The sequence below is a fragment of the Salvelinus fontinalis genome, chromosome 22 (genome assembly GCF_029448725.1).
Source record: "Salvelinus fontinalis isolate EN_2023a chromosome 22, ASM2944872v1, whole genome shotgun sequence".
NCBI lineage: Eukaryota > Metazoa > Chordata > Actinopteri > Salmoniformes > Salmonidae > Salvelinus > Salvelinus fontinalis.
In genome coordinates this window covers 13,142,628-13,169,787 of record NC_074686.1, presented here as the reverse complement: position 1 = coordinate 13,169,787, position 27,160 = coordinate 13,142,628, and the positions used below count along the sequence as shown (strand labels likewise).

At 40.2% G+C, this 27,160-nt stretch overlaps 1 protein-coding gene across 1 annotated transcript in view; it reads right to left on the bottom strand.

The window, feature by feature from the left end:
• LOC129819856 (E3 ubiquitin-protein ligase TRIM71-like) overlaps positions 1 to 27,160 on the bottom strand; it is a 59,726-nt gene that overhangs the window by 14,451 nt on the left and 18,115 nt on the right. The window contains exons 2-3 of the mRNA XM_055876490.1: positions 22,204 to 22,371; positions 3,844 to 3,978 (exon numbers count right to left, since the gene is read on the bottom strand). Of these exons, the coding sequence (XP_055732465.1) occupies positions 3,844 to 3,978; positions 22,204 to 22,371 (303 nt within the window). The remainder of the gene's footprint in view (positions 1 to 3,843; positions 3,979 to 22,203; positions 22,372 to 27,160) is intronic.

The window sequence follows — 27,160 nt, the reverse complement described above, 5'->3', positions numbered from 1 at the left end:
ACACACACACACACACACACACACAGACACACAGAATACACACACACAGACTTGCACACACATGCATGCACACAATCTCCCTATCTCCTCTTTAGGTGTACTCCTTCTCCCTCCCTCACTCATGCACGTGCCCTCACACACACAAAAGACTGCTTAGATTTCAAAGAGAAGGAGCGAGTGTGTGTGTGTATGTAACGGGGTTAGCCTTTAATGACTATATCAGGAGAGAAAAGTGAAGCTGGGTTCTGTGGGTATATATGAGGGCTTTAACCTGTTGCGGACAGATGGTGCTGTTTTCACTTTGGGGGAAAATCGTGACCAATTTAAACGGCCTCGTACTCAATTCTTGCTCGTACAATATGCATATTATTATTACTATTGGATAGAAAACACTCTCTAGTTTCTAAAACCGTTTGAATTATATCTGTGAGTAAAACAGAACTCATTTTGCAGCAAACTTCCTGACAGGAAGTGGAAAATCTGATATCGATGCTCTGTTCTAGGGCCTGCCAATAAATGTCTTTGATATTTATTAGTATACATGCACTTCATACGTCTTCCACTAGATGTCGACAGGCAGTGAGAGAAGAAATGGAGTGTATAACTTGATCTGGGGTCGAATAAAAGCTCTTTGTATGACGTGTCACCAGTTTCCTGTTTTCTGGAGCGTGCGCGAAGGGACCTGGTATTGCCTTCTGAAAGGCTGTCGTTATAGACGACTAATATCTCCGGCTTTGATTTATTTGATAAATGTGACAATATCATCGTAAATTATGTTTTTTCAATATAGTTTTATTAGATTATTGAAATTTATTCGGGACGTTAGGCGTGTTGCGTTGTGTGTCTTTGTTCAGGAAGGAGAGCTTTGCGCTACTTTGCTAGCTTTCCGTGCTAATTGACTGGAGAAGAGGACATTCTAAAACCAAACAACGATTGTTCTGGACAAAGGACCCCTTGTACAACATTCTGATGGAAGATCATCAAAAGTAGGACCCATTTTATGATGCTATTTCATATATCTGTCGAACATGTTGTACTAGTAGTTTGCGCCCAGATTTTGGGCACGCTCTCGCTATAACTAAGCTGGATGTCGTAATGAAGTTATTTTTAGAATTCTAACACGGCGATTGCATTAAGAACTAGTGTATCTATCATTTCCTATACAACATGTATTTTCTAGTAACGTTTATGAATAGTTATTTGGTCAGAATAGTTGAGTGTCATAAAAATATCCGCACATTCTGGGAAAAAGATGCTACGTTAGCACAATGTATAACCACTGATTTCAGCTCTAAATATGCACATTTTCGAACAAAACATAAGTGTATGTATAACCTGATGTTATAGGACTGTCATCTGATGAAGGTTTATGAAGGTTAGTGAAAATTAATATCTTTTGCTGGTTTATTCCCTATCGCTAACGTGTCTATTGCTATCGCTAACGTGCCTTGATGAATGAATGCGGTAGTGTGGTAGGCTATTGTAGTAAGCTAATATAATGCTATATTGTGTTTTCGCTGTAAAACACTTAAAAAATCGGAAATATTGGCTGGATTCACAAGATGTTTGTCTTTAATTTGCTGTACACCATCGATTTTTCAGAAATGTTTTATGATGAGTATTTAGGTATTTGACGTTGGTGTCTGTAATTAGTCTGTCTGCTTCAGTGCTATTTCTGACGGTAGCTGTGATGGTAGCTGCAATGTAAAACTGATTTATACCTCAAATATGCAAATTTTTCGAACAAAACATAGATTTATTGTATAACATGTTATAAGACTGTCATCTGATGAAGTTGTTTCTTGGTTAGTTTGGTTGGTTCTTGGTTAGTTAGGTTGGCTTTGTACATGCTACCTGTGCTGTGAAAAATGTCTGTCCTTTTTTGTATTTGGTGGTGAGCTAACATAAATATATGTGGTGTTTTCGCTGTAAAACATTTTAAAAATCAGACATGTTGACTGGATTCACAAGATGTGTATCTTTCATTTGCTGTATTGGACTTGTTAATGTGTGAAAGTTAAATATTTCTCAAAAATATTTTTTGAATTTCGCGCTCTGCCTTTTCAGTGGAATGTGGGAGGAGTTCCGCTAGCGGAACCCCGGTGCCAGACAGGTTAAAGAGAGAACAAGGTAAGTGAAAACCTCCTCTATTATCTTCTGACCTCACACACACAAGCTGGGTGATATGTACTACAAAAATCTATATCATGATAAATTGCCTGAATTTATGCGATAAACCACAGTTAAAAAAAAAAAACTACTACTACTACTAGTTTGATGGTTGTAGCCATAAATTGGCACAACAATATATAGTATAGGCTACTTATCGTGGCTACTCAATGAACGATATCAGCAAAATGCCTGCGATAAGTGATCATTACGGTAATTTGCGGTTTATCGCCCTAGGTCTAACATGCTCGCGCACACACACACACCGTCAGCAGCTGTAGTTTTTAATGGTGCTAGCGGAAGGATATGAGTAAAGGTTGGTTTTAATGGTAGATTGGTGAGGATCAGGTTAAAGCTATGGGTCCACCTCTGACATGTTAAAACATGAAGGGTGTGTGTGCGTGTGGCGGGCCAGCAGTGTCTTTTTGATTACATGATTAAAACCATGATCTCCTCTCGCCAGCCCCTACACCTTTGGAACACACACCCAAACATACACACTCACACAAATATGAGTATTCTGCATATTAAAGGGTCTTTAAAAAAAAACGTAATATTCATAATCTCCAGCACGACCCCAACCGTGTAAATAGCAATTAGTAAGCAAGGCCTACTCATATTTGGTTAAAATCACATAATGTACACCGATTATGTTGTTGGAAACATTTATCTTCCTTTATCCTTTTTTCTACAAAACATAGAAACATGCCATTTTCACATATGTTGATGGTGGTGCTGGAGATGATGAATATGAAGATAAAAATGGTTGCATTTCCCTTTAAATCAAATCACATTTTCCTTTAACTTGTCTGTGAGTATGTACATATGTTACCATTGGCTCTCTGGGTTTCACATGAGTTGATATATCTTATTATTGAGCTCCAACAGCAGCCCATTTTGATTCTAAATCCAAGACTTCCTCTTCAGAGTCAGAGAGAGTTGTGTATCAGAGCCTGGAGATACTGGGTACAGTTTACTCTATTTGTTATTGAATCTTCAATGGGTCAGGTTTCACTCTGCATTTAGGCCAGGTAAAGAAAGAGGTTTGTAAACACTGGCTGAGTCAAACACACACACAGACACACACACAAAGCACTAGTAAAGTCGTAAGTCATGTGGGTGGACAGGGAGAATTAGGTCCCGCTTCCTGGTTCTGAGGCCTGGGGCCACATGGTCATACCTGTGTCAGCAACACGTGTAAAAATCCAACATACCACACCTCACATTCCAGCTACATGCAAATACTCCCCTACACCGTTAGGTGGGTATGCAGACATGTAGAACCAAACATGTAGAACCAGTGTTGAGATGTGTGAACAGATTCCCACCAGTGGCAGCAGCTGAGGGGAGGACTGCCCATAACAACGGCTGGAACGGAGCAAATGGAATGGCATCAAACACATGGAAACCATATGTTTGATGTATTTGATACCATTCCACTCCAACCAATACCACGAGCCCGTCCTCCCTAATTAAGGTGCCAACAACCTCCTGTGGTTCCTACTTCATAACATGTCTACTGTAGAAACACACCTTTTGTTTAAAACAGGTCAGTCAAACAGTGACTGAACACCTGTTAGACCAGCTCTCTAACCATGTAAACTAGAGAGAGAGAGAAAGAGGAGACAGAGACACAGAGACAGACACACAGAGACAGATGGAGAAAAGACTTACCCTCCAGAGTAGCTGACACTCTCTCTCCTCCAGGGCTTTCTTGTGTCTGAGGATGATGTTCTTCACCTCTGTCTGAACCACCTTGGCCTTGATTTCTACCTGCTCCACTATGGCTTGGGCTTTCTCCATACTCAGCTAGAACAGGGGAACACAATATTACATGGTTAGAAATAATACACACCACCACCTTGGTCTTCTCTGCTATAACCTGGGCCATTTGATAAATAACAGGTTAGAGATTTGACAAAACACCACCCTCACCTTCTCCATACTCAGCTATAACAGGGGAACATGATAGGGTTAGAAATATCATACAACACCACTGGACTTTCCTCATTCTCAAATGAAGAAGAACTAACAAGGTCATAAATAGCACACTTCTTCATATACTCAGCTATAGCAGAGGTAATAGAATATAACAGGGGGTTTGAACAATCACACACCTCCTCCTAGTTGGTCCATAGTCAACTCCACACAGGAATATCAACTACATCATGCAGGAAACAGGAAGTGGCCAGGAGATATGACTTAAAGGTGTAATCCGCAGTTAAAACAATAACCAAGCATTCAGTAAAAAGTTGAGGGATGGGGCTGGAGACATGTAATCGCTCTCAAAAACCAGAGACAAAGCTGTAGATGCAAGGACTGACCATCCATGCTATCAAAAGTATAGATTTAACAATGTTTTGAGGCTATACAATGTTGGTTTACATTTACTTAGTTTACAAACGTTGGAGTAAAACAAGCTTATATTTTGAGTTCTGATGGGGTACGACAGCTGAACTAAGCTCATGAAGCATTTATTTATTCGTTATATTTTTCAAGAATCATTGGGGTACATATCATTCATTTATAAGTCCACAAATGGATGTAACAACTGCAGTGCCGCTTTAAAGACACTCTATGACACATCACACTCTTACGTGACCAGGCACCTGCTCTGTTATGACATACTAAAATACAGGAACTAGACAGGACACAGGATATCTGGGGGTCAGGAATAGCACATAACCTCACACAACACAATGACACTACATCCCTCCTAACATTGCTGGTAGTTCCCAACTCTTTCTCAACATGAGCAGTGGCTTTTGAAGTAGTAGAGGGAGTAAGACGATATGAAGTAGTAGAGGGAGTAAGAAGATATGAAGTAGTAGAGGGAGTAAGAAGATATGAAGTAGTAGAGGGAGTATGAAGATATGAAGTAGTAGAGGGAGTATGAAGTAGTAGAGGGAGTAAGACGATATGAAGTAGTAGAGGGAGTATGAAGTAGTAGAGGGAGTAAGAAGATATGAAGTAGTAGAGGGAGTAAGAAGATATGAAGTAGTAGAGGGAGTATGAAGTAGTAGAGGGAGTAAGAAGATATGAAGTAGTAGAGGGAGTAAGAAGATATGAAGTAGTAGAGGGAGTAAGAAGATATGAAGTAGTAGAGGGAGTAAGAAGATATGAAGTAGTAGAGGGAGTAAGAAGATATGAAGTAGTAGAGGGAGTAAGAAGATATGAAGTAGCAGAGGGAGTAAGAAGATATGAAGTAGTAGAGGGAGTAAGAAGATATGAAGTAGTAGAGGGAGTAAGAAGATATGAAGTAGTAGAGGGAGTAAGAAGATATGAAGTAGTAGAGGGAGTAAGAAGATATGAAGTAGTAGAGGGAGTAAGAAGATATGAAGTAGTAGAGGAGGTAAGAAGATATGAAGTAGTAGAGGGAGTAAGACGATATGAAGTAGTAGAGGGAGTAAGAAGATATGAAGTAGTAGAGTGAGTAAGAAGATATGAAGTAGTAGAGGGAGTAAGAAGATATGAAGTATTAGAGGGAGTAAGAAGATATGAAGTAGTAGAGGGAGTATGAAGTAGTAGAGGGAGTATGAAGATATGAAGTAGTAGAGGGAGTACGAAGATATGAAGTAGTAGAGGGAGTAAGAAGATATGAAGTAGTAGAGGGAGTAAGACGATATGAAGTAGTAGAGGGAGTAAGAAGATATGAAGTAGTAGAGGGAGTATGAAGTAGTAGAGGGAGTAAGAAGATATGAAGTAGTAGAGGGAGTAAGAAGATATGAAGTAGTAGAGGGAGTAAGAAGATATGAAGTAGTAGAGGGAGTAAGAAGATATGAAGTAGTAGAGGGAGTAAGAAGATATGAAGTAGTAGAGGGAGTAAGAAGATATGAAGTAGTAGAGGGAGTAACAAGATATGAAGTAGTAGAGGGAGTAACAACATATGAAGTAGTAGAGGGAGTAAGAAGATATGAAGTAGTAGAGGGAGTAAGAAGATATGAAGTAGTAGAGGGAGTAACAAGATATGAAGTAGTAGAGGGAGTAAGAAGATATGAAGTAGTAGAGGGAGTATGAAGATATGAAGTAGTAGAGGGAGTAAGAAGATATGAAGTAGTAGATGGAGTAAGAAGATATGAAGTAGTAGAGGGAGTAAGAAGATATGAAGTAGTAGAGTGAGTAAGAAGATATGAAGTAGTAGAGGGAGTATGACGATATGAGGGAGTAAGAAGATATGAAGTAGTAGGGGGAGTAAGAAGATATGAAGTAGCAGAGGGAGTAAGAAGATATGAAGTAGTAGAGGGAGTAAGAAGATATGAAGTAGTAGAGGGAGTATGAAGTAGTAGAGGGGGTAAGAAGATATGAAGTAGTAGAGGGAGTATGAATATATGAAGTAGTAGAGGGAGTATGAATATATGAAGTAGTAGAGTGAGTAAGAAGATATGAAATAGTAGAGTGAGTATGAATATATGAAGTAGTAGAGGGAGTAAGAAGATATGAAGTAGTAGAGGGAGTAAGAAGATATGAAGTAGTAGAGGGAGTAAGAAGATATGAAGTATTAGAGGGAGTAACAAGATATGAAGTAGTAGAGGGAGTAAGACGATATGAAGTAGTAGAGGGAGTAAGACGATATGAAGTAGTAGAGGGAGTAAGAAGATATGAAGTAGTAGAGGGAGTAAGAAGATATGAAGTAGTAGAGGGATTAAGAAGATATGAAGTAGTAGAGGGAGTAAGAATATATGAAGTAGTAGAGGGAGTATGAAGATATGAAGTAGTAGAGGGAGTAAGACGATATGAAGTAGTAGAGGGAGTAAGAAGATATGAAGTAGTAGAGGGAGTAAGAAGATATGAAGTAGTAGAGGGAGTATGAAGAAATGAAGTAGTAGAGGGAGTATGAAGATATGAAGTAGTAGAGGGAGTAAGACGATATGAAGTAGTAGAGGGAGTATGAAGATATGAAGTAGTAGAGGGAGTATGAAGATATGAAGTAGTAGAGGGAGTAAGACGATATGAAGTAGTAGAGGGAGTAAGAAGATATGAAGTATTAGAGGGAGTAAGAAGATATGAAGTAGTAGAGGGAGTATGAAGTAGTAGAGGGAGTATGAAGATATGAAGTAGTAGAGGGAGTATGAAGATATGAAGTAGTAGAGGGAGTAAGAAGATATGAAGTAGTAGAGGGAGTAAGACGATATGAAGTAGTAGAGGGAGTAAGAAGATATGAAGTAGTAGAGGGAGTATGAAGTAGTAGAGGGAGTAAGAAGATATGCAGTAGTAGAGGGAGTAAGAAGATATGAAGTAGTAGAGGGAGTAAGAAGATATGAAGTAGTAGAGGGAGTAAGAAGATATGAAGTAGTAGAGGGAGTAAGAAGATATGAAGTAGTAGAGGGAGTAAGAAGATATGAAGTAGTAGAGGGAGTAACAAGATATGAAGTAGTAGAGGGAGTAACAAGATATGAAGTAGTAGAGGGAGTAAGAAGATATGAAGTAGTAGAGGGAGTAAGAAGATATGAAGTAGTAGAGGGAGTAACAAGATATGAAGTAGTAGAGGGAGTAAGAAGATATGAAGTAGTAGAGGGAGTATGAAGATATGAAGTAGTAGAGGGAGTAAGAAGATATGAAGTAGTAGAGGGAGTAAGAAGATATGAAGTAGTAGAGGGAGTATGAAGATATGAAGTAGTAGAGGGAGTATGAAGTAGTAGAGGGAGTAAGAAGATATGAAGTAGTAGAGGGAGTAAGAAGATATGAAGTAGCAGAGGGAGTAAGAAGATATGAAGTAGTAGAGGGAGTAAGAAGATATGAAGTAGTAGAGGGAGTATGAAGATATGAAGTAGTAGAGGGAGTATGAAGATATGAAGTAGTAGAGGGAGTATGAAGATATGAAGTAGTAGAGGGAGTATGAAGTAGTAGAGGGAGTATGAATATATGAAGTAGTAGAGGGAGTATGAATATATGAAGTAGTAGAGCGAGTAAGAAGATATGAAGTAGTAGAGTGAGTATGAATATATGAAGTAGTAGAGGGATTAAGAAGATATGAAGTAGTAGAGGGAGTAAGAAGATATGAAGTAGTAGAGGGAGTAAGAAGATATGAAGTATTAGAGGGAGTAACAAGATATGAAGTAGTAGAGGGAGTAAGACGATATGAAGTAGTAGAGGGAGTAAGACGATATGAAGTAGTAGAGGGAGTAAGAAGATATGAAGTAGTAGAGGGAGTAAGAAGATATGAAGTAGTAGAGGGAGTATGAAGATATGAAGTAGTAGAGGGAGTATGAAGATATGAAGTAGTAGAGGGAGTATGAAGATATGAAGTAGTAGAGGGAGTATGAAGATATGAAGTAGTAGAGGGAGTATGAAGATATGAAGTAGTAGAGGGAGTAAGACGATATGAAGTAGTAGAGGGAGTAAGAAGATATGAAGTAGTAGAGGGAGTAAGAAGATATGAAGTAGTAGAGGGAGTATGAAGATATGAAGTAGTAGAGGGAGTAAGACGATATGAAGTAGTAGAGGGAGTAAGACGATATGAAGTCGTAGAGGGAGTAAGAAGACATGAAGTAGTAGAGGGAGTATGAAGATATGAAGTAGTAGAGGGAGTATGAAGATATGAAGTAGTAGAGGGAGTAAGACGATATGAAGTAGTAGAGGGAGTATGAAGATATGAAGTGTAGAGGGAGTATGAAGATATGAAGTAGTAGAGGGAGTAAGACGATATGAAGTAGTAGAGGGAGTATGAAGTAGTAGAGGGAGTAAGAAGATATGAAGTAGTAGAGGGAGTATGAAGTAGTAGAGGGAGTATGAAGATATGAAGTAGTAGAGGGAGTATGAAGATATGAAGTAGTAGAGGGAGTATAAAGATATGAAGTAGTAGAGGGAGTAAGACGATATGAAGTAGTAGAGGGAGTATGAAGTAGTAGAGGGAGTAAGAAGATATGAAGTAGTAGAGGGAGTAAGACGATATGAAGTAGTAGAGGGAGTATGAAGATATGAAGTAGTAGAGGGAGTATGAAGATATGAAGTAGTAGAGGGAGTATGAAGATATGAAGTAGTAGAGGGAGTATGAAGATATGAAGTAGTAGAGGGAGTAAGAAGATATGAAGTAGTAGAGGGAGTAAGAAGATATGAAGTAGTAGAGGGAGTATGAAGATATGAAGTAGTAGAGGGAGTATGAAGATATGAAGTAGTAGAGGGAGTAAGAAGATATGAAGTAGTAGAGGGAGTATGAAGATATGAAGTAGTAGAGGGAGTATGAAGATATGAAGTAGTAGAGGGAGTATGAAGATATGAAGTAGTAGAGGGAGTATGAAGATATGAAGTAGTAGAGGGAGTATGAAGATATGAAGTAGTAGAGGGAGTAAGACGATATGAAGTAGTAGAGGGAGTATGAAGATATGAAGTAGTAGAGGGAGTAAGACGATATGAAGTAGTAGAGGGAGTAAGAAGATATGAAGTAGTAGAGGGAGTAAGAAGATATGAAGTAGTAGAGGGAGTATGAAGATATGAAGTAGTAGAGGGAGTAAGACGATATGAAGTAGTAGAGGGAGTAAGACGATATGAAGTAGTAGAGGGAGTAAGAAGATATGAAGTAGTAGAGGGAGTATGAAGATATGAAGTAGTAGAGGGAGTATGAAGATATGAAGTAGTAGAGGGAGTAAGACGATATGAAGTAGTATAGGGAGTATGAAGATATGAAGTGTAGAGGGAGTATGAAGATATGAAGTAGTAGAGGGAGTATGAAGATATGAAGTAGTAGAGGGAGTAAGACGATATGAAGTAGTAGAGGGAGTATGAAGTAGTAGAGGGAGTAAGAAGATATGAAGTAGTAGAGGGAGTATGAAGTAGTAGAGGGAGTATGAAGATATGAAGTAGTAGAGGGAGTATGAAGATATGAAGTAGTAGCGGGAGTATGAAGATATGAAGTAGTAGAGGGAGTAAGACGATATGAAGTAGTAGAGGGAGTAAGACGATATGAAGTAGTAGAGGGAGTAAGACGATATGAAGTAGTAGAGGGAGTATGAAGATATGAAGTAGTAGAGGGAGTATGAAGATATGAAGTAGTAGAGGGAGTATGAAGATATGAAGTAGTAGAGGGAGTATGAAGATATGAAGTAGTAGAGGGAGTAAGACGATATGAAGTAGTAGAGGGAGTATGAAGATATGAAGTAGTAGAGGGAGTAAGACGATATGAAGTAGTAGAGGGAGTAAGAAGATATGAAGTAGTAGAGGGAGTAAGAAGATATGAAGTAGTAGAGGGAGTATGAAGATATGAAGTAGTAGAGGGAGTAAGACGATATGAAGTAGTAGAGGGAGTAAGACGATATGAAGTAGTAGAGGGAGTAAGAAGATATGAAGTAGTAGAGGGAGTATGAAGATATGAAGTAGTAGAGGGAGTATGAAGATATGAAGTAGTAGAGGGAGTAAGACGATATGAAGTAGTAGAGGGAGTATGAAGATATGAAGTGTAGAGGGAGTATGAAGATATGAAGTAGTAGAGGGAGTATGAAGATATGAAGTAGTAGAGGGAGTAAGACGATATGAAGTAGTAGAGGGAGTATGAAGTAGTAGAGGGAGTAAGAAGATATGAAGTAGTAGAGGGAGTATGAAGTAGTAGAGGGAGTATGAAGATATGAAGTAGTAGAGGGAGTATGAAGATATGAAGTAGTAGAGGGAGTATGAAGATATGAAGTAGTAGAGGGAGTAAGACGATATGAAGTAGTAGAGGGAGTAAGACGATATGAAGTAGTAGAGGGAGTAAGACGATATGAAGTAGTAGAGGGAGTATGAAGATATGAAGTAGTAGAGGGAGTATGAAGATATGAAGTAGTAGAGGGAGTATGAAGATATGAAGTAGTAGGGGGAGTATGAAGATATGAAGTAGTAGAGGGAGTAAGACGATATGAAGTAGTAGAGGGAGTATGAAGATATGAAGTAGTAGAGGGAGTAAGACGATATGAAGTAGTAGAGGGAGTAAGAAGATATGAAGTAGTAGAGGGAGTAAGAAGATATGAAGTAGTAGAGGGAGTATGAAGATATGAAGTAGTAGAGGGAGTAAGACGATATGAAGTAGTAGAGGGAGTAAGACGATATGAAGTAGTAGAGGGAGTAAGAAGATATGAAGTAGTAGAGGGAGTATGAAGATATGAAGTAGTAGAGGGAGTATGAAGATATGAAGTAGTAGAGGGAGTAAGACGATATGAAGTAGTAGAGGGAGTATGAAGATATGAAGTGTAGAGGGAGTATGAAGATATGAAGTAGTAGAGGGAGTATGAAGATATGAAGTAGTAGAGGGAGTAAGACGATATGAAGTAGTAGAGGGAGTATGAAGTAGTAGAGGGAGTAAGAAGATATGAAGTAGTAGAGGGAGTATGAAGTAGTAGAGGGAGTATGAAGATATGAAGTAGTAGAGGGAGTATGAAGATATGAAGTAGTAGAGGGAGTAAGACGATATGAAGTAGTAGAGGGAGTAAGACGATATGAAGTAGTAGAGGGAGTAAGACGATATGAAGTAGTAGAGGGAGTATGAAGATATGAAGTAGTAGAGGGAGTATGAAGATATGAAGTAGTAGAGGGAGTATGAAGATATGAAGTAGTAGAGGGAGTATGAAGATATGAAGTAGTAGAGCGAGTAAGAAGATATGAAGTAGTAGAGTGAGTATGAATATATGAAGTAGTAGAGGGATTAAGAAGATATGAAGTAGTAGAGGGAGTAAGAAGATATGAAGTAGTAGAGGGAGTAAGAAGATATGAAGTATTAGAGGGAGTAACAAGATATGAAGTAGTAGAGGGAGTATGAAGTAGTAGAGGGAGTATGAAGATATGAAGTAGTAGAGGGAGTATGAAGATATGAAGTAGTAGAGGGAGTAAGAAGATATGAAGTAGTAGAGGGAGTAAGACGATATGAAGTAGTAGAGGGAGTAAGAAGATATGAAGTAGTAGAGGGAGTATGAAGTAGTAGAGGGAGTAAGAAGATATGCAGTAGTAGAGGGAGTAAGAAGATATGAAGTAGTAGAGGGAGTAAGAAGATATGAAGTAGTAGAGGGAGTAAGAAGATATGAAGTAGTAGAGGGAGTAAGAAGATATGAAGTAGTAGAGGGAGTAAGAAGATATGAAGTAGTAGAGGGAGTAACAAGATATGAAGTAGTAGAGGGAGTAACAAGATATGAAGTAGTAGAGGGAGTAAGAAGATATGAAGTAGTAGAGGGAGTAAGAAGATATGAAGTAGTAGAGGGAGTAACAAGATATGAAGTAGTAGAGGGAGTAAGAAGATATGAAGTAGTAGAGGGAGTATGAAGATATGAAGTAGTAGAGGGAGTAAGAAGATATGAAGTAGTAGAGGGAGTAAGAAGATATGAAGTAGTAGAGGGAGTATGAAGATATGAAGTAGTAGAGGGAGTATGAAGTAGTAGAGGGAGTAAGAAGATATGAAGTAGTAGAGGGAGTAAGAAGATATGAAGTAGCAGAGGGAGTAAGAAGATATGAAGTAGTAGAGGGAGTAAGAAGATATGAAGTAGTAGAGGGAGTATGAAGATATGAAGTAGTAGAGGGAGTATGAAGATATGAAGTAGTAGAGGGAGTATGAAGATATGAAGTAGTAGAGGGAGTATGAAGTAGTAGAGGGAGTATGAATATATGAAGTAGTAGAGGGAGTATGAATATATGAAGTAGTAGAGCGAGTAAGAAGATATGAAGTAGTAGAGTGAGTATGAATATATGAAGTAGTAGAGGGATTAAGAAGATATGAAGTAGTAGAGGGAGTAAGAAGATATGAAGTAGTAGAGGGAGTAAGAAGATATGAAGTATTAGAGGGAGTAACAAGATATGAAGTAGTAGAGGGAGTAAGACGATATGAAGTAGTAGAGGGAGTAAGACGATATGAAGTAGTAGAGGGAGTAAGAAGATATGAAGTAGTAGAGGGAGTAAGAAGATATGAAGTAGTAGAGGGAGTATGAAGATATGAAGTAGTAGAGGGAGTATGAAGATATGAAGTAGTAGAGGGAGTATGAAGATATGAAGTAGTAGAGGGAGTATGAAGATATGAAGTAGTAGAGGGAGTATGAAGATATGAAGTAGTAGAGGGAGTAAGACGATATGAAGTAGTAGAGGGAGTAAGAAGATATGAAGTAGTAGAGGGAGTAAGAAGATATGAAGTAGTAGAGGGAGTATGAAGATATGAAGTAGTAGAGGGAGTAAGACGATATGAAGTAGTAGAGGGAGTAAGACGATATGAAGTCGTAGAGGGAGTAAGAAGATATGAAGTAGTAGAGGGAGTATGAAGATATGAAGTAGTAGAGGGAGTATGAAGATATGAAGTAGTAGAGGGAGTAAGACGATATGAAGTAGTAGAGGGAGTATGAAGATATGAAGTGTAGAGGGAGTATGAAGATATGAAGTAGTAGAGGGAGTAAGACGATATGAAGTAGTAGAGGGAGTATGAAGTAGTAGAGGGAGTAAGAAGATATGAAGTAGTAGAGGGAGTATGAAGTAGTAGAGGGAGTATGAAGATATGAAGTAGTAGAGGGAGTATGAAGATATGAAGTAGTAGAGGGAGTATAAAGATATGAAGTAGTAGAGGGAGTAAGACGATATGAAGTAGTAGAGGGAGTATGAAGTAGTAGAGGGAGTAAGAAGATATGAAGTAGTAGAGGGAGTAAGACGATATGAAGTAGTAGAGGGAGTATGAAGATATGAAGTAGTAGAGGGAGTATGAAGATATGAAGTAGTAGAGGGAGTATGAAGATATGAAGTAGTAGAGGGAGTATGAAGATATGAAGTAGTAGAGGGAGTAAGAAGATATGAAGTAGTAGAGGGAGTAAGAAGATATGAAGTAGTAGAGGGAGTATGAAGATATGAAGTAGTAGAGGGAGTATGAAGATATGAAGTAGTAGAGGGAGTATGAAGATATGAAGTAGTAGAGGGAGTATGAAGATATGAAGTAGTAGAGGGAGTATGAAGATATGAAGTAGTAGAGGGAGTATGAAGATATGAAGTAGTAGAGGGAGTATGAAGATATGAAGTAGTAGAGGGAGTATGAAGATATGAAGTAGTAGAGGGAGTAAGACGATATGAAGTAGTAGAGGGAGTATGAAGATATGAAGTAGTAGAGGGAGTAAGACGATATGAAGTAGTAGAGGGAGTAAGAAGATATGAAGTAGTAGAGGGAGTAAGAAGATATGAAGTAGTAGAGGGAGTATGAAGATATGAAGTAGTAGAGGGAGTAAGACGATATGAAGTAGTAGAGGGAGTAAGACGATATGAAGTAGTAGAGGGAGTAAGAAGATATGAAGTAGTAGAGGGAGTATGAAGATATGAAGTAGTAGAGGGAGTATGAAGATATGAAGTAGTAGAGGGAGTAAGACGATATGAAGTAGTAGAGGGAGTATGAAGATATGAAGTGTAGAGGGAGTATGAAGATATGAAGTAGTAGAGGGAGTATGAAGATATGAAGTAGTAGAGGGAGTAAGACGATATGAAGTAGTAGAGGGAGTATGAAGTAGTAGAGGGAGTAAGAAGATATGAAGTAGTAGAGGGAGTATGAAGTAGTAGAGGGAGTATGAAGATATGAAGTAGTAGAGGGAGTATGAAGATATGAAGTAGTAGCGGGAGTATGAAGATATGAAGTAGTAGAGGGAGTAAGACGATATGAAGTAGTAGAGGGAGTAAGACGATATGAAGTAGTAGAGGGAGTAAGACGATATGAAGTAGTAGAGGGAGTATGAAGATATGAAGTAGTAGAGGGAGTATGAAGATATGAAGTAGTAGAGGGAGTATGAAGATATGAAGTAGTAGAGGGAGTATGAAGATATGAAGTAGTAGAGGGAGTAAGACGATATGAAGTAGTAGAGGGAGTATGAAGATATGAAGTAGTAGAGGGAGTAAGACGATATGAAGTAGTAGAGGGAGTAAGAAGATATGAAGTAGTAGAGGGAGTAAGAAGATATGAAGTAGTAGAGGGAGTATGAAGATATGAAGTAGTAGAGGGAGTAAGACGATATGAAGTAGTAGAGGGAGTAAGACGATATGAAGTAGTAGAGGGAGTAAGAAGATATGAAGTAGTAGAGGGAGTATGAAGATATGAAGTAGTAGAGGGAGTATGAAGATATGAAGTAGTAGAGGGAGTAAGACGATATGAAGTAGTAGAGGGAGTATGAAGATATGAAGTGTAGAGGGAGTATGAAGATATGAAGTAGTAGAGGGAGTATGAAGATATGAAGTAGTAGAGGGAGTAAGACGATATGAAGTAGTAGAGGGAGTATGAAGTAGTAGAGGGAGTAAGAAGATATGAAGTAGTAGAGGGAGTATGAAGTAGTAGAGGGAGTATGAAGATATGAAGTAGTAGAGGGAGTATGAAGATATGAAGTAGTAGAGGGAGTATGAAGATATGAAGTAGTAGAGGGAGTAAGACGATATGAAGTAGTAGAGGGAGTAAGACGATATGAAGTAGTAGAGGGAGTAAGACGATATGAAGTAGTAGAGGGAGTATGAAGATATGAAGTAGTAGAGGGAGTATGAAGATATGAAGTAGTAGAGGGAGTATGAAGATATGAAGTAGTAGGGGGAGTATGAAGATATGAAGTAGTAGAGGGAGTAAGACGATATGAAGTAGTAGAGGGAGTATGAAGATATGAAGTAGTAGAGGGAGTAAGACGATATGAAGTAGTAGAGGGAGTAAGAAGATATGAAGTAGTAGAGGGAGTATGAAGATATGAAGTAGTAGAGGGAGTATGAAGATATGAAGTAGTAGAGGGAGTAAGACGATATGAAGTAGTAGAGGGAGTATGAAGATATGAAGTGTAGAGGGAGTATGAAGATATGAAGTAGTAGAGGGAGTATGAAGATATGAAGTAGTAGAGGGAGTAAGACGATATGAAGTAGTAGAGGGAGTATGAAGTAGTAGAGGGAGTAAGAAGATATGAAGTAGTAGAGGGAGTATGAAGTAGTAGAGGGAGTATGAAGATATGAAGTAGTAGAGGGAGTATGAAGATATGAAGTAGTAGAGGGAGTAAGACGATATGAAGTAGTAGAGGGAGTAAGACGATATGAAGTAGTAGAGGGAGTAAGACGATATGAAGTAGTAGAGGGAGTATGAAGATATGAAGTAGTAGAGGGAGTATGAAGATATGAAGTAGTAGAGGGAGTATGAAGATATGAAGTAGTAGAGGGAGTATGAAGATATGAAGTAGTAGAGCGAGTAAGAAGATATGAAGTAGTAGAGTGAGTATGAATATATGAAGTAGTAGAGGGATTAAGAAGATATGAAGTAGTAGAGGGAGTAAGAAGATATGAAGTAGTAGAGGGAGTAAGAAGATATGAAGTATTAGAGGGAGTAACAAGATATGAAGTAGTAGAGGGAGTAAGACGATATGAAGTAGTAGAGGGAGTAAGACGATATGAAGTAGTAAAGGGAGTAAGAAGATATGAAGTAGTAGAGGGAGTAAGAAGATATGAAGTAGTAGAGGGAGTATGAAGATATCAAGTAGTAGAGGGAGTATGAAGATATGAAGTAGTAGAGGGAGTATGAAGATATGAAGTAGTAGAGGGAGTATGAAGATATGAAGTAGTAGAGGGAGTATGAAGATATGAAGTAGTAGAGGGAGTAAGACGATATGAAGTAGTAGAGGGAGTAAGACGATATGAAGTAGTAGAGGGAGTATGAAGTAGTAGAGGGAGTAAGAAGATATGAAGTAGTAGAGGGAGTAAGACGATATGAAGTAGTAGAGGGAGTATGAAGATATGAAGTAGTAGAGGGAGTATGAAGATATGAAGTAGTAGAGGGAGTATGAAGATATGAAGTAGTAGAGGGAGTATGAAGATATGAAGTAGTAGAGGGAGTAAGAAGATATGAAGTAGTAGAGGGAGTAAGAAGATATGAAGTAGTAGAGGGAGTATGAAGATATGAAGTAGTAGAGGGAGTATGAAGATATGAAGTAGTAGAGGGAGTAAGAAGATATGAAGTAGTAGAGGGAGTATGAAGATATGAAGTAGTAGAGGGAGTATGAAGATATGAAGTAGTAGAGGGAGTATGAAGATATGAAGTAGTAGAGGGAGTATGAAGATATGAAGTAGTAGAGGGAGTATGAAGATATGAAGTAGTAGAGGGAGTAAGACGATATGAAGTAGTAGAGGGAGTATGAAGATATGAAGTAGTAGAGGGAGTAAGACGATATGAAGTAGTAGAGGGAGTAAGACGATATGAAGTAGTAGAGGGAGTAAGAAGATATGAAGTAGTAGAGGGAGTAAGAAGATATGAAGTAGTAGAGGGAGTATGAAGATATGAAGTAGTAGAGGGAGTATGAAGATATGAAGTAGTAGAGGGAGTAAGAAGATAAGAAGTAGTAGAGGGAGTATGAAGATATGAAGTAGTAGAGGGAGTATGAAGATATGAAGTAGTAGAGGGAGTATGAAGATATGAAGTAGTAGAGGGAGTATGAAGACATGAAGTAGTAGAGGAAGTATGAAGATATGAAGTAGTAGAGGGAGTAAGACGATATGAAGTAGTAGAGGGAGTAAGAAGATATGAAGTAGTAGAGGGAGTAAGAAGATATGAAGTAGTAGAGGGAGTATGAAGATATGAAGTAGTAGAGGGAGTAAGACGATATGAAGTAGTAGAGGGAGTAAGACGATATGAAGTAGTAGAGGGAGTAAGAAGATATGAAGTAGTAGAGGGAGTATGAAGATATGAAGTAGTAGAGGGAGTATGAAGATATGAAGTAGTAGAGGGAGTAAGACGATATGAAGTAGTAGAGGGAGTATGAAGATATGAAGTGTAGAGGGAGTATGAAGATATGAAGTAGTAGAGGGAGTAAGACGATATGAAGTAGTAGAAGGAGTATGAAGTAGTAGAGGGAGTAAGAAGATATGAAGTAGTAGAGGGAGTATGAAGTAGTAGAGGGAGTATGAAGATATGAAGTAGTAGAGGGAGTATGAAGATATGAAGTAGTAGAGGGAGTATGAAGATATGAAGTAGTAGAGGGAGTAAGACGATATGAAGTAGTAGAGGGAGTAAGACGATATGAAGTAGTAGAGGGAGTATGAAGATATGAAGTAGTAGAGGGAGTATGAAGATATGAAGTAGTAGAGGGAGTATGAAGATATGAAGTAGTAGAGGGAGTATGAAGATATGAAGTAGTAGAGGGAGTAAGAAGATATGAAGTAGTAGAGGGAGTAAGAAGATATGAAGTAGTAGAGGGAGTATGAAGATATGAAGTAGTAGAGGGAGTATGAAGATATGAAGTAGTAGAGGGAGTAAGACGATATGAAGTAGTAGAGGGAGTATGAAGTAGTAGAGGGAGTAAGAAGATATGAAGTAGTAGAGGGAGTAAGACGATATGAAGTAGTAGAGGGACTATGAAGATATGAAGTAGTAGAGGGAGTATGAAGATATGAAGTAGTAGAGGGAGTATGAAGATATGAAGTAGTAGAGGGAGTAAGAAGATATGAAGTAGTAGAGGGAGTAAAACGATATGAAGTAGTAGAGGGAGTATGAAGATATGAAGTAGTAGAGGGAGTATGAAGATATGAAGTAGTAGAGGGAGTAAGACGATATGAAGTAGTAGAGGGAGTATGAAGTAGTAGAGGGAGTAAGAAGATATGAAGTAGTAGAGGGAGTATGAAGTAGTAGAGGGAGTATGAAGATATGAAGTAGTAGAGGGAGTATGAAGATATGAAGTAGTAGAGGGAGTAAGACGATATGAAGTAGTAGAGGGAGTATGAAGTAGTAGAGGGAGTAAGAAGATATGAAGTAGTAGAGGGAGTAAGACGATATGAAGTAGTAGAGGGAGTATGAAGATATGAAGTAGTAGAGGGAGTATGAAGATATGAAGTAGTAGAGGGAGTATGAAGATATGAAGTAGTAGAGGGAGTATGAAGATATGAAGTAGTGCCCTTAATGTTTTGTATATTGTTTGTCATTTATGTCTCTCCCTCCCTCCATTTATTTTCCCCCTTCTCCTTACTCTTCCCCCTCTGTTTATCACTCTTTTCCTCCACTCTCTCCCTCTTGTCTTTATCACTCTTTTCCTACACTCTCTCTTTATCAGTCTGTACCTCTCCCTCCTTCATTTGGGGGGTCAGGGGTGATTTGGACCTCACACTGTTGGGGGGAGGGGCTCTTTTGTGACATCACCCGGAGTGGGGTGTCAAAGGTCACCTAAATCCCCCTGAGGTCATTGACCCCTGATCCATGGCTAAAGACCCACACCCTGGGGAACAAAGCCTGACAGCAGGGTCCTTTCTTCTCCCGCTGGCCGTTTGGGACGGGCAGCTAAAGGTTCAGCATATCAGGACCCCTGGAGACAACAGCAGAAAGGGAGGAGGGGAATGGCTTCATCAATACTGACAGAGAAAGAGAGTGGGGAAGAGAGAGCAAGAGAGTAATAGGAGAGAGAGAGGGAGATTTAGGACTAATTGTAAGCTCAAATGTGTAACTCAAATGACATTGAATTAATGAACTGGGAGATACAGTATGTGGTCCTTGTCCTGTGTGGCTCAGTTGGTAGCGCTTGGCACTTGCAACGCTAGGGTTGTGGGTTCAATTCCCACAGGGGACCAGTATGAAAATATATGCACGCACTACTGCAAGTTGCTCTGGATACGAGTGTCTGCTAAATAACAAAAAAATATATATATTTAATGTAAAATGTATTCAACTGTTAAGCATCCATAAGGCTGATCATGGTACATGTGGCCAATACAGCAGCAGCTTGGGACACAGGAGGTACAATTGACCAATCAGAAAGCAGCGTAAGGCAGCTCCGGCCAACCAGCAGGTCACAAGTCCAGGGTCGGAGGTCAGAGGAGATAATGGATGTGAAGTGGGCAAAACTATTCTGGTACAGAGGTGGTGTGTGTGCCTGTACGAGGTCTGTATCAGGATATAGAGAGAGGGACTAGTTGTAGAGTGACAATAATGTGGACTCTTCTTATGAAGTACATAACGTAACTTTGGCTTAGCTTGCTGGACTAGATAGTGTTTCAGGGTTACGCTCAGTCCTGACCAGGGTAAAGCCAGGTGTACACTACACGATGTCGGCCCCGATTTAGCTGTCCCAGACAAGTTTTTGAGATTGGAGAAATCCCCATGTCGTTGCCTACTCGGTGCGAACGGCCGTCACCGACGCTCGCTTAATGAGACGCAATCTGAGGGCTACAGATCTCATCTTTGATGTCCCAATATTTTCAAACACATTTGATTTTATCGGCACAACATTTGCAATACTCTTGTAGCGTGAGATCTGCAAAGACAAGTTTTGAGAACGGTAATCAGACAGCCAATGAGAGCTTGCCTGAGAAGAAACCAGTGAGATGATGACATTGTTTTGCATCACCCAGAATGTGTAGACTCTCGAGCAGGGGCCATGACTACTACTAGTATGCATTTGTACTTTCCAAAGCCAATGTGTCAAATCGTTACAGCTCTGAAGTTCACAAGCAATGTTATTCAATTCAAAATGTTAGCTAGATATTCCAACTCTGTATGGCAAGGGTGAATGTCTGACTGAAAATATTTCCGAGGCTGCTTTGAGCCACAGCTCGTTGTAGCTACGTAAAATATAATCTCATCATCACATCATTGTTTTAGCGAGACAGTGTGGTATGGAGACTCCTCACAACCAAGTGAAGAATCTTGTAGTGTGTGACCCCTGTCTGTTCCACATTGTTCAGTGTGCGCGCCACTATGTTGGCAAGACACAAAAAACTAAAGGAAAGATGGTTATTTCATGTGAGAGTCTCAGCGATTTTAGGATTTTGAAAGTCGTTTACTGTACACCTGGCTTTACACACACCTTCCAGTGTCGAAGTTCACAACATTGCCCAACGTTCCATGGAGGTTACATAAAATCTCACAACTCCTGGTAACTCTGGTTTCCAGGAAGTACTGTAACAAAGCATCCTTTTCAGCATCATATCCATCTGTTTCCAAACCATTCTCAACAGTTCAGAGGGAGTGAACATAATTCTGCGGTCTCCAGTGGACATTCAGAGAATGTGTGTCAGACAGAGTGATTACATCAGTAACTGTTTTTTAACAGTTAACCCTTTGGTACTAATAGGCAAACCTACTCTCAAAATCCATGTCCAATAACACAACACTGTACAACAATAAAGGTGTTTCTTAAAGTAAAGATTTTCTATAACCATATTTTCCATATTTTCTATAACCATATTTTCTATAACCAATTAATAGAATACTATTTATGTGTAAAGGTTTTGCTCGTTCTAATATATCATTTTTTTTATTTATTATTATGTACCGTATGTATTGTTTATCTTATTATTGCTAGGTATTACTGCACTGTTGGAGCTAGAAACACAAGCATTTTGCTGCACCTGCGATAACATCTGCAAATCTATGTATGTACACGACCAATAAAATTGGATAACATTTTTCTCAGTCTCAGTGCCAGCTGCTTGTCAGTGAACACGTGGCTGTGTGGGAGGACATGGGTATCAACACCATGACTGACTAGATACTATCTAGCATAATCAGTAACACCCATCTTCTCTCCCTTCCTCCGTCTTACCCGTCTCCCCTTATACTCCCCTCTTGTTTCACCCCCTCTCTTCCCCTCCCCTCATCCTGCTTTACCATCCCTCTTCTCTCTCTCCTCTTCTCATCCTCCCCATCTCACCTCCTCCCCCTCACTTCCTCTCTTTCACATGCGTAACTTGCGTAAATGCCATTCTCTGCCCTCCCCTCCTCTCCTCCCCCTATCCACTCCCTCCCCTTTGACCCCCAGTCCTATCCCCTACCCCCGTCACCCCAGGCGACCCACCCCCTCCCAGGGCCAGCTGGCTATGTCTAACCCCATGCTACAGTGATAGGAGAGTGTGGGTGATATGCAGAATATCCCACATTTCTAAACTGGTGCTGGGACAAAAACATTGACTCGGTACCAGTACCCCCTGTATATAGCCTCGTTATTTTTATTGTGTTCCTTTTTTTTTACTAGTTTTTTAGTAAATATTCTCTTAACTCTTAAATTCTCAAAACTGCATTGTTGGTTAAGGGCTTGTAAGTAAGCATTTCACGGTAAGGTTGTATTTGGCACATGTGACAAATAAAATTTGATTTATTCGATTTGACACACCCACCCAGACACTCACCTGTACAGCCTGTCTTCCTTGCTGTGCGTCGGCCAGTAGCTGGATGGTGATGGCTCTGGAGTCCTGGACAGCATCCTGTAGATAGACGAAGCTGTGGCCCACGTGTCTGCCCACACTACACTCCCTACAGATCGGCACCGAGCACGTCTCACAGAAAAACAGAAACACCTAGACGAGAGATGTAGAGAGACATGATCAAAACATGATCAAATATATAATATATTGTTTTCTAATGGGTTAAGTGCTTTAATATGTTAAGCATTAATTGTCATGGTGAGTGTATGAGATCAGAAACCATTGGGAGATGTTTTTTTATTGACTATGAGGTGTGTTGACATGTAAATGCTGCAGTGCCTGGTTGATTGAACACATCCCCTGATCCTCCTCAGGCTCAGAGGGCTGACAGTGAGATAAGACAAGGCTATATGGGGCTTTATGGATCAATACACCAATAAGAAGGGTTAGTACACACACGTACACACACATAAGCTTATATTTGGTTTCAAGAAACTGACTCACTAAGTGAAACCTTCCAAAAGATCATCAACAACTGATCATAACCAAATGCATTGATACATCTATAATTCCAACACATTGAATTATATTTAAATATAAAATAAATTAAATGATTTAATGCTGACTCATTGATACACGTAACCATTAGAATGACCCCAAACTCCTATACACTGTGATTGGTAACAAAAGACTAATTAAATATGCGCTGAGCGACAAATCCCAGAGCGACAGGGATCAATGTTGTCCAATGTGAGTAGAGCTGAGGGGGGTGGGAACAGCAATCAATCCATCAATAATGGCTACGGTCCCAGGGGAGGCATGATATAATGACTCACACACACACACTTTACTTTATGCTACTCCTTTCCTTTTATCCTCTGCTCCATCCCTCTTTTCCTCCTCCAGCCCCTCCACACCTCCTCCCATCCCCCTTCTTCAACCTCTCCAAGGGGAGGGCGAAACAAAAGGATGGAATGCAGCTGCGTATAGATGGAGGGGTGAGGGTCAGACAGGAGAGAAAGTCTTCCATCTCCAACCAATGAGCTGAATCATCCTGATCATTAGATCCTAAAACACATCTGCTCTTTACTCTTCTTATCATGTTGTTTTTCCTTTCCCTTTTTTCAAAGACATCAGATAGATTGGACTAACTAAAAAAGGACTTTGATATTTCAATATGAAGGAGGAAAAACCAACATAATTGAGCATTCAGCATCCCTTGAATTACATATTCTAATTGATCATTAGACACACAAAATAAAGTTTTGCTTTTCTGAGAAGAGACAGAAACTGGCTGAAGGATTTTGACCATTGTTGTGATGTTGAGATGAGACTTACAGAGAGAACAGTAGTGTCATGTTTTCACTGTAGATAGATTACATGGCCAGTTGTATAAAGACAATTACTATAGGGACTTCACCCCCACTATCATGTCAGCTGTAACAATGAGTCACACACACAGGCTGGGGTTTCTTGTGGATTACATAACACCTGGAATGGATTTAATATTATTGACTAACCCACACAGGATCCACTAGCAGGAGGAGTAGATTCCCCAATTCCCCAGATTCATAGCCTCCAAGAATACATCACACACACACACAATCCTTGTGGGGACCAAAAATTGTCTGAATTTTCCTTGTTTTAGTATCCTTGTGTGGCCTTCTGGTACCCATAAGCATAGTTAAACAAACACACAGACAAATTCTCTAGGCATTCCATGAGCCTGAGTGACAACACAACACACACACGTTGACAACAACAAACACACAGAAAGCACATGACACAGAAACAAGATGTGTTTCAGAGAAAAGCTGACATCATAGGTGTGCTACCACGTTAGCGGGGGTTGTAAATTCTACACAGAACATTCTAGAACCAGAGGAGGCCTTTAGGGACAAATAATTCACAGAGTCACGCACACACACCACCCCAATCCACTCCTGATCACAACCACTGTCCTCCTAGCTATTGTAACCATTTATGCAGGCTTTATAACTGTTTATGACCCCACTAAGCAGGCTGTGTGACCCTTGACCATAAAGTCATAAAGCCAAGACCAGGCTCTATTCTCTGCTCCCTGTGTTCAGCTCTCAGGTCCCAATAAAGCATTACCATTTTAAAAGAAGAAAAGAAAGACAGGTTCCTATGGGAAAGGGAAGGGAAAGGGGATACTTAGCACAACTGAATGCATTCAACCGAACTGTCTTCCACATTTGAATTAAAAAAAATATATATATATATTTTACCTTCATTTAACTATGCAAGCCAGTTAAGAACAAATTCTTATTTACAATGACGGCCTACCCTGGTCAAACCCGGACGACACTGAGCCAATTGTGCGCCGCCCTATGGGACTCCCAATCACGGCCAGATGTGATACAGCCTGGATCAAAGAGGTGGGGTGAGCTGCCTTAAATCAATGTCCACTGCCTTGCTCAAGGGCAGAAGGGCATTTTTCCCCACCTTGCTGGCTCAGGGATTTGAATCAGCAACCTTTCGGTTACTGGCCCAACACTCTAAACCACTAGGCTACCTGCCGCCCCTATGGTATGTGATAGTACAACTGCCAATGACAGGAGAGAATGACACATATTTGACCTTCTATGTATGCATGCATGTCACACATACACTCACCCACGTAAGCGGAAACATTGCACATAAACCCACGCAAATACATACACACACCAGAGGAAGGAAAACATGGAAGGTGTGTGAAATGGGTTGTGGACTGGGGAGCCTGGGGGCCTTCTGGGAAGGATGTCACACACACTCGCTCATAGACACACACACACACACACCCATAAAAACCCTTTCAGTGAAGCAGAGCTACAGCGAAGTGAGTTATTGTATTTCATTAGTGCACCGGACATTACTGCTCCCTCTCCCCTTAAGCACAGAATGCCCCCCCCCCCACACACACACATAAACCTCCTTCTTTCAGAGTAGAATAATAACAGTAACATAAAGCTAAACAATTTACATGGTGGCTAATGGCTATCTCTGGTATACAAAGCTAAATGTTACCATGGTGGCTAGCTGTCTGGTTTGCTACAAGGTTAGCATGGTTGCTAGCTCTCTGGTAAGGAAAGCTAATGGGTTAGCAGCACGGTGGCTATTAGCGCTCTGGTTTATAAAACTAAAAGGTTAGCAAGCATGGTGGCTAGCTCTCTGGTAAACAAATATAAAACGTTGGCAATAGCATTGTAGTGGTAGTTAGGACTGGAATTCACATTCCTTGTAGCCAAAGGGATACGGGGGAGGGGGTTGAATAGCCAGTAACATCACACCATGGTGTCAGAAGCTCAACCTGCCTTGGAGAAACACTGTAAAAAAAACATTTTTGTAGAACAACCATGACTGCTTCACATTATCCCTTTCATACACACACCAAAATGCCACAAATTTACCATGTCTGCTTTGTTATATATCTCAAAGAGGAATGGGGTAAAAAACAAAAACAGGGTAAATTAAAACCCCACTAAAGACCTAGTCATGATTCCTGCATTTTCACAGACCCTGTAAACAAAATACAGGCATTGGGTCTGTGTGAATGGTTCTCTGCTTCTTAGCAGGTAAATGAATTTATACTTCTAGTGTTTAACACCTCCCTAATTTGAAATACAAAACAGACCCCATGATATAACAACACCCCCCCACCCCCCATAAAAGGGGTGTAAATGAGTGGAGGTCTGAAAGGGGGTCATATAAAATCAAATGTTATTTGTCACATGCGCCGAATACAACAGGTGTAATGCTTACCGTGAAATGGTTCCTTACATACCCTTAACCAACAATGTAGTTAAGAAAATAGAGTTAAGAAAATATTTACTAAATAGGTCATTTGTACACGTAGGTAGGGGTAAAGTTTTTGGGGGGCCTTTTTTGGGCCTTCCTCTAACACTGCCCAGTATATGGGTCTTGGATGGCAGGAAGCTTGGCCCCAATGATGTACTGGGGCACTACCCTCTGTAACGCCTTAAGGTCGGATGCCGAGCAGTTGCCATACCAGGCGGTGATGCAACTGGTCAGGATGCTCTCGGTGAGGCAGCTATAGAACTTTTTGAGGATCTTGGGACCTATGCCAAATCTTTTCAGTCTCCTGAGGGGGAAAGGCGTTGTCGTGCCCTCTTCACAACTTTCTCGGTATGTTTGGACCATGATAGTTTGTTGGTGATGTGGACACCAAAGAACTTGAAACTCTCGACCCGCAACACTACAGCCCCATTGATGTAAATAGGGGCGTGTTCAGCCCGCTTTTTCTTGTAGTCGACGATCATCTCCTTTGTCTTGCTCACATTGAGGGAGAGGTTGTTATGCTGGCACCACACTGCCAGGTCTCTGACCTCCTCCCTATAGGCTGTGTCATCATTGTCGGTGATCAGGCCTACCACCGTTGGGTGGTCAGCAAACTTAATGATGATGTTGGAGTTGTGCTTGGCCACACAGTTGTGGGGGAACAGGGAGTACAGGAGGGGACTAAGCACGCACCCCTGAGGGGCCCCAGTGTTGAGGATCAGCGTGGCAGATATGTTGTTACCTACCCTTACCACCTGGGGCTGGCCCATCAGGAAGTCCAGGATCCAGTTGCATAGGGAGGTGTTTAGTCCCAGGGTCCTTAGCTTAGGGATGAGCTTTGAGGGCACTATGGTGTTGAATGCTGAGCTGTAGTCAATGAGAATTCTCACATAGGTGTTCCTTTTGTCCAGGTGGGAAAGGGCAGTGTGGAGTGCGATTGAGATTGCGTCATCTGAGGATCTGTTGGGGCGAATTTTGTGTGTGTGTGTGTGTGTGTGTGTGTGTGTGTGTGTGTGTGTGTGTGTGTGTGTGTGTGTGTGTGTGTTGGAGTGGGTCTTGGGTTTCTGGGATGATGGGGTTGATGTGAGCCATGAACAGCGCTTCAAAGCACTTCATGGCTACCGACGTGAGTGCTATGGGGCAG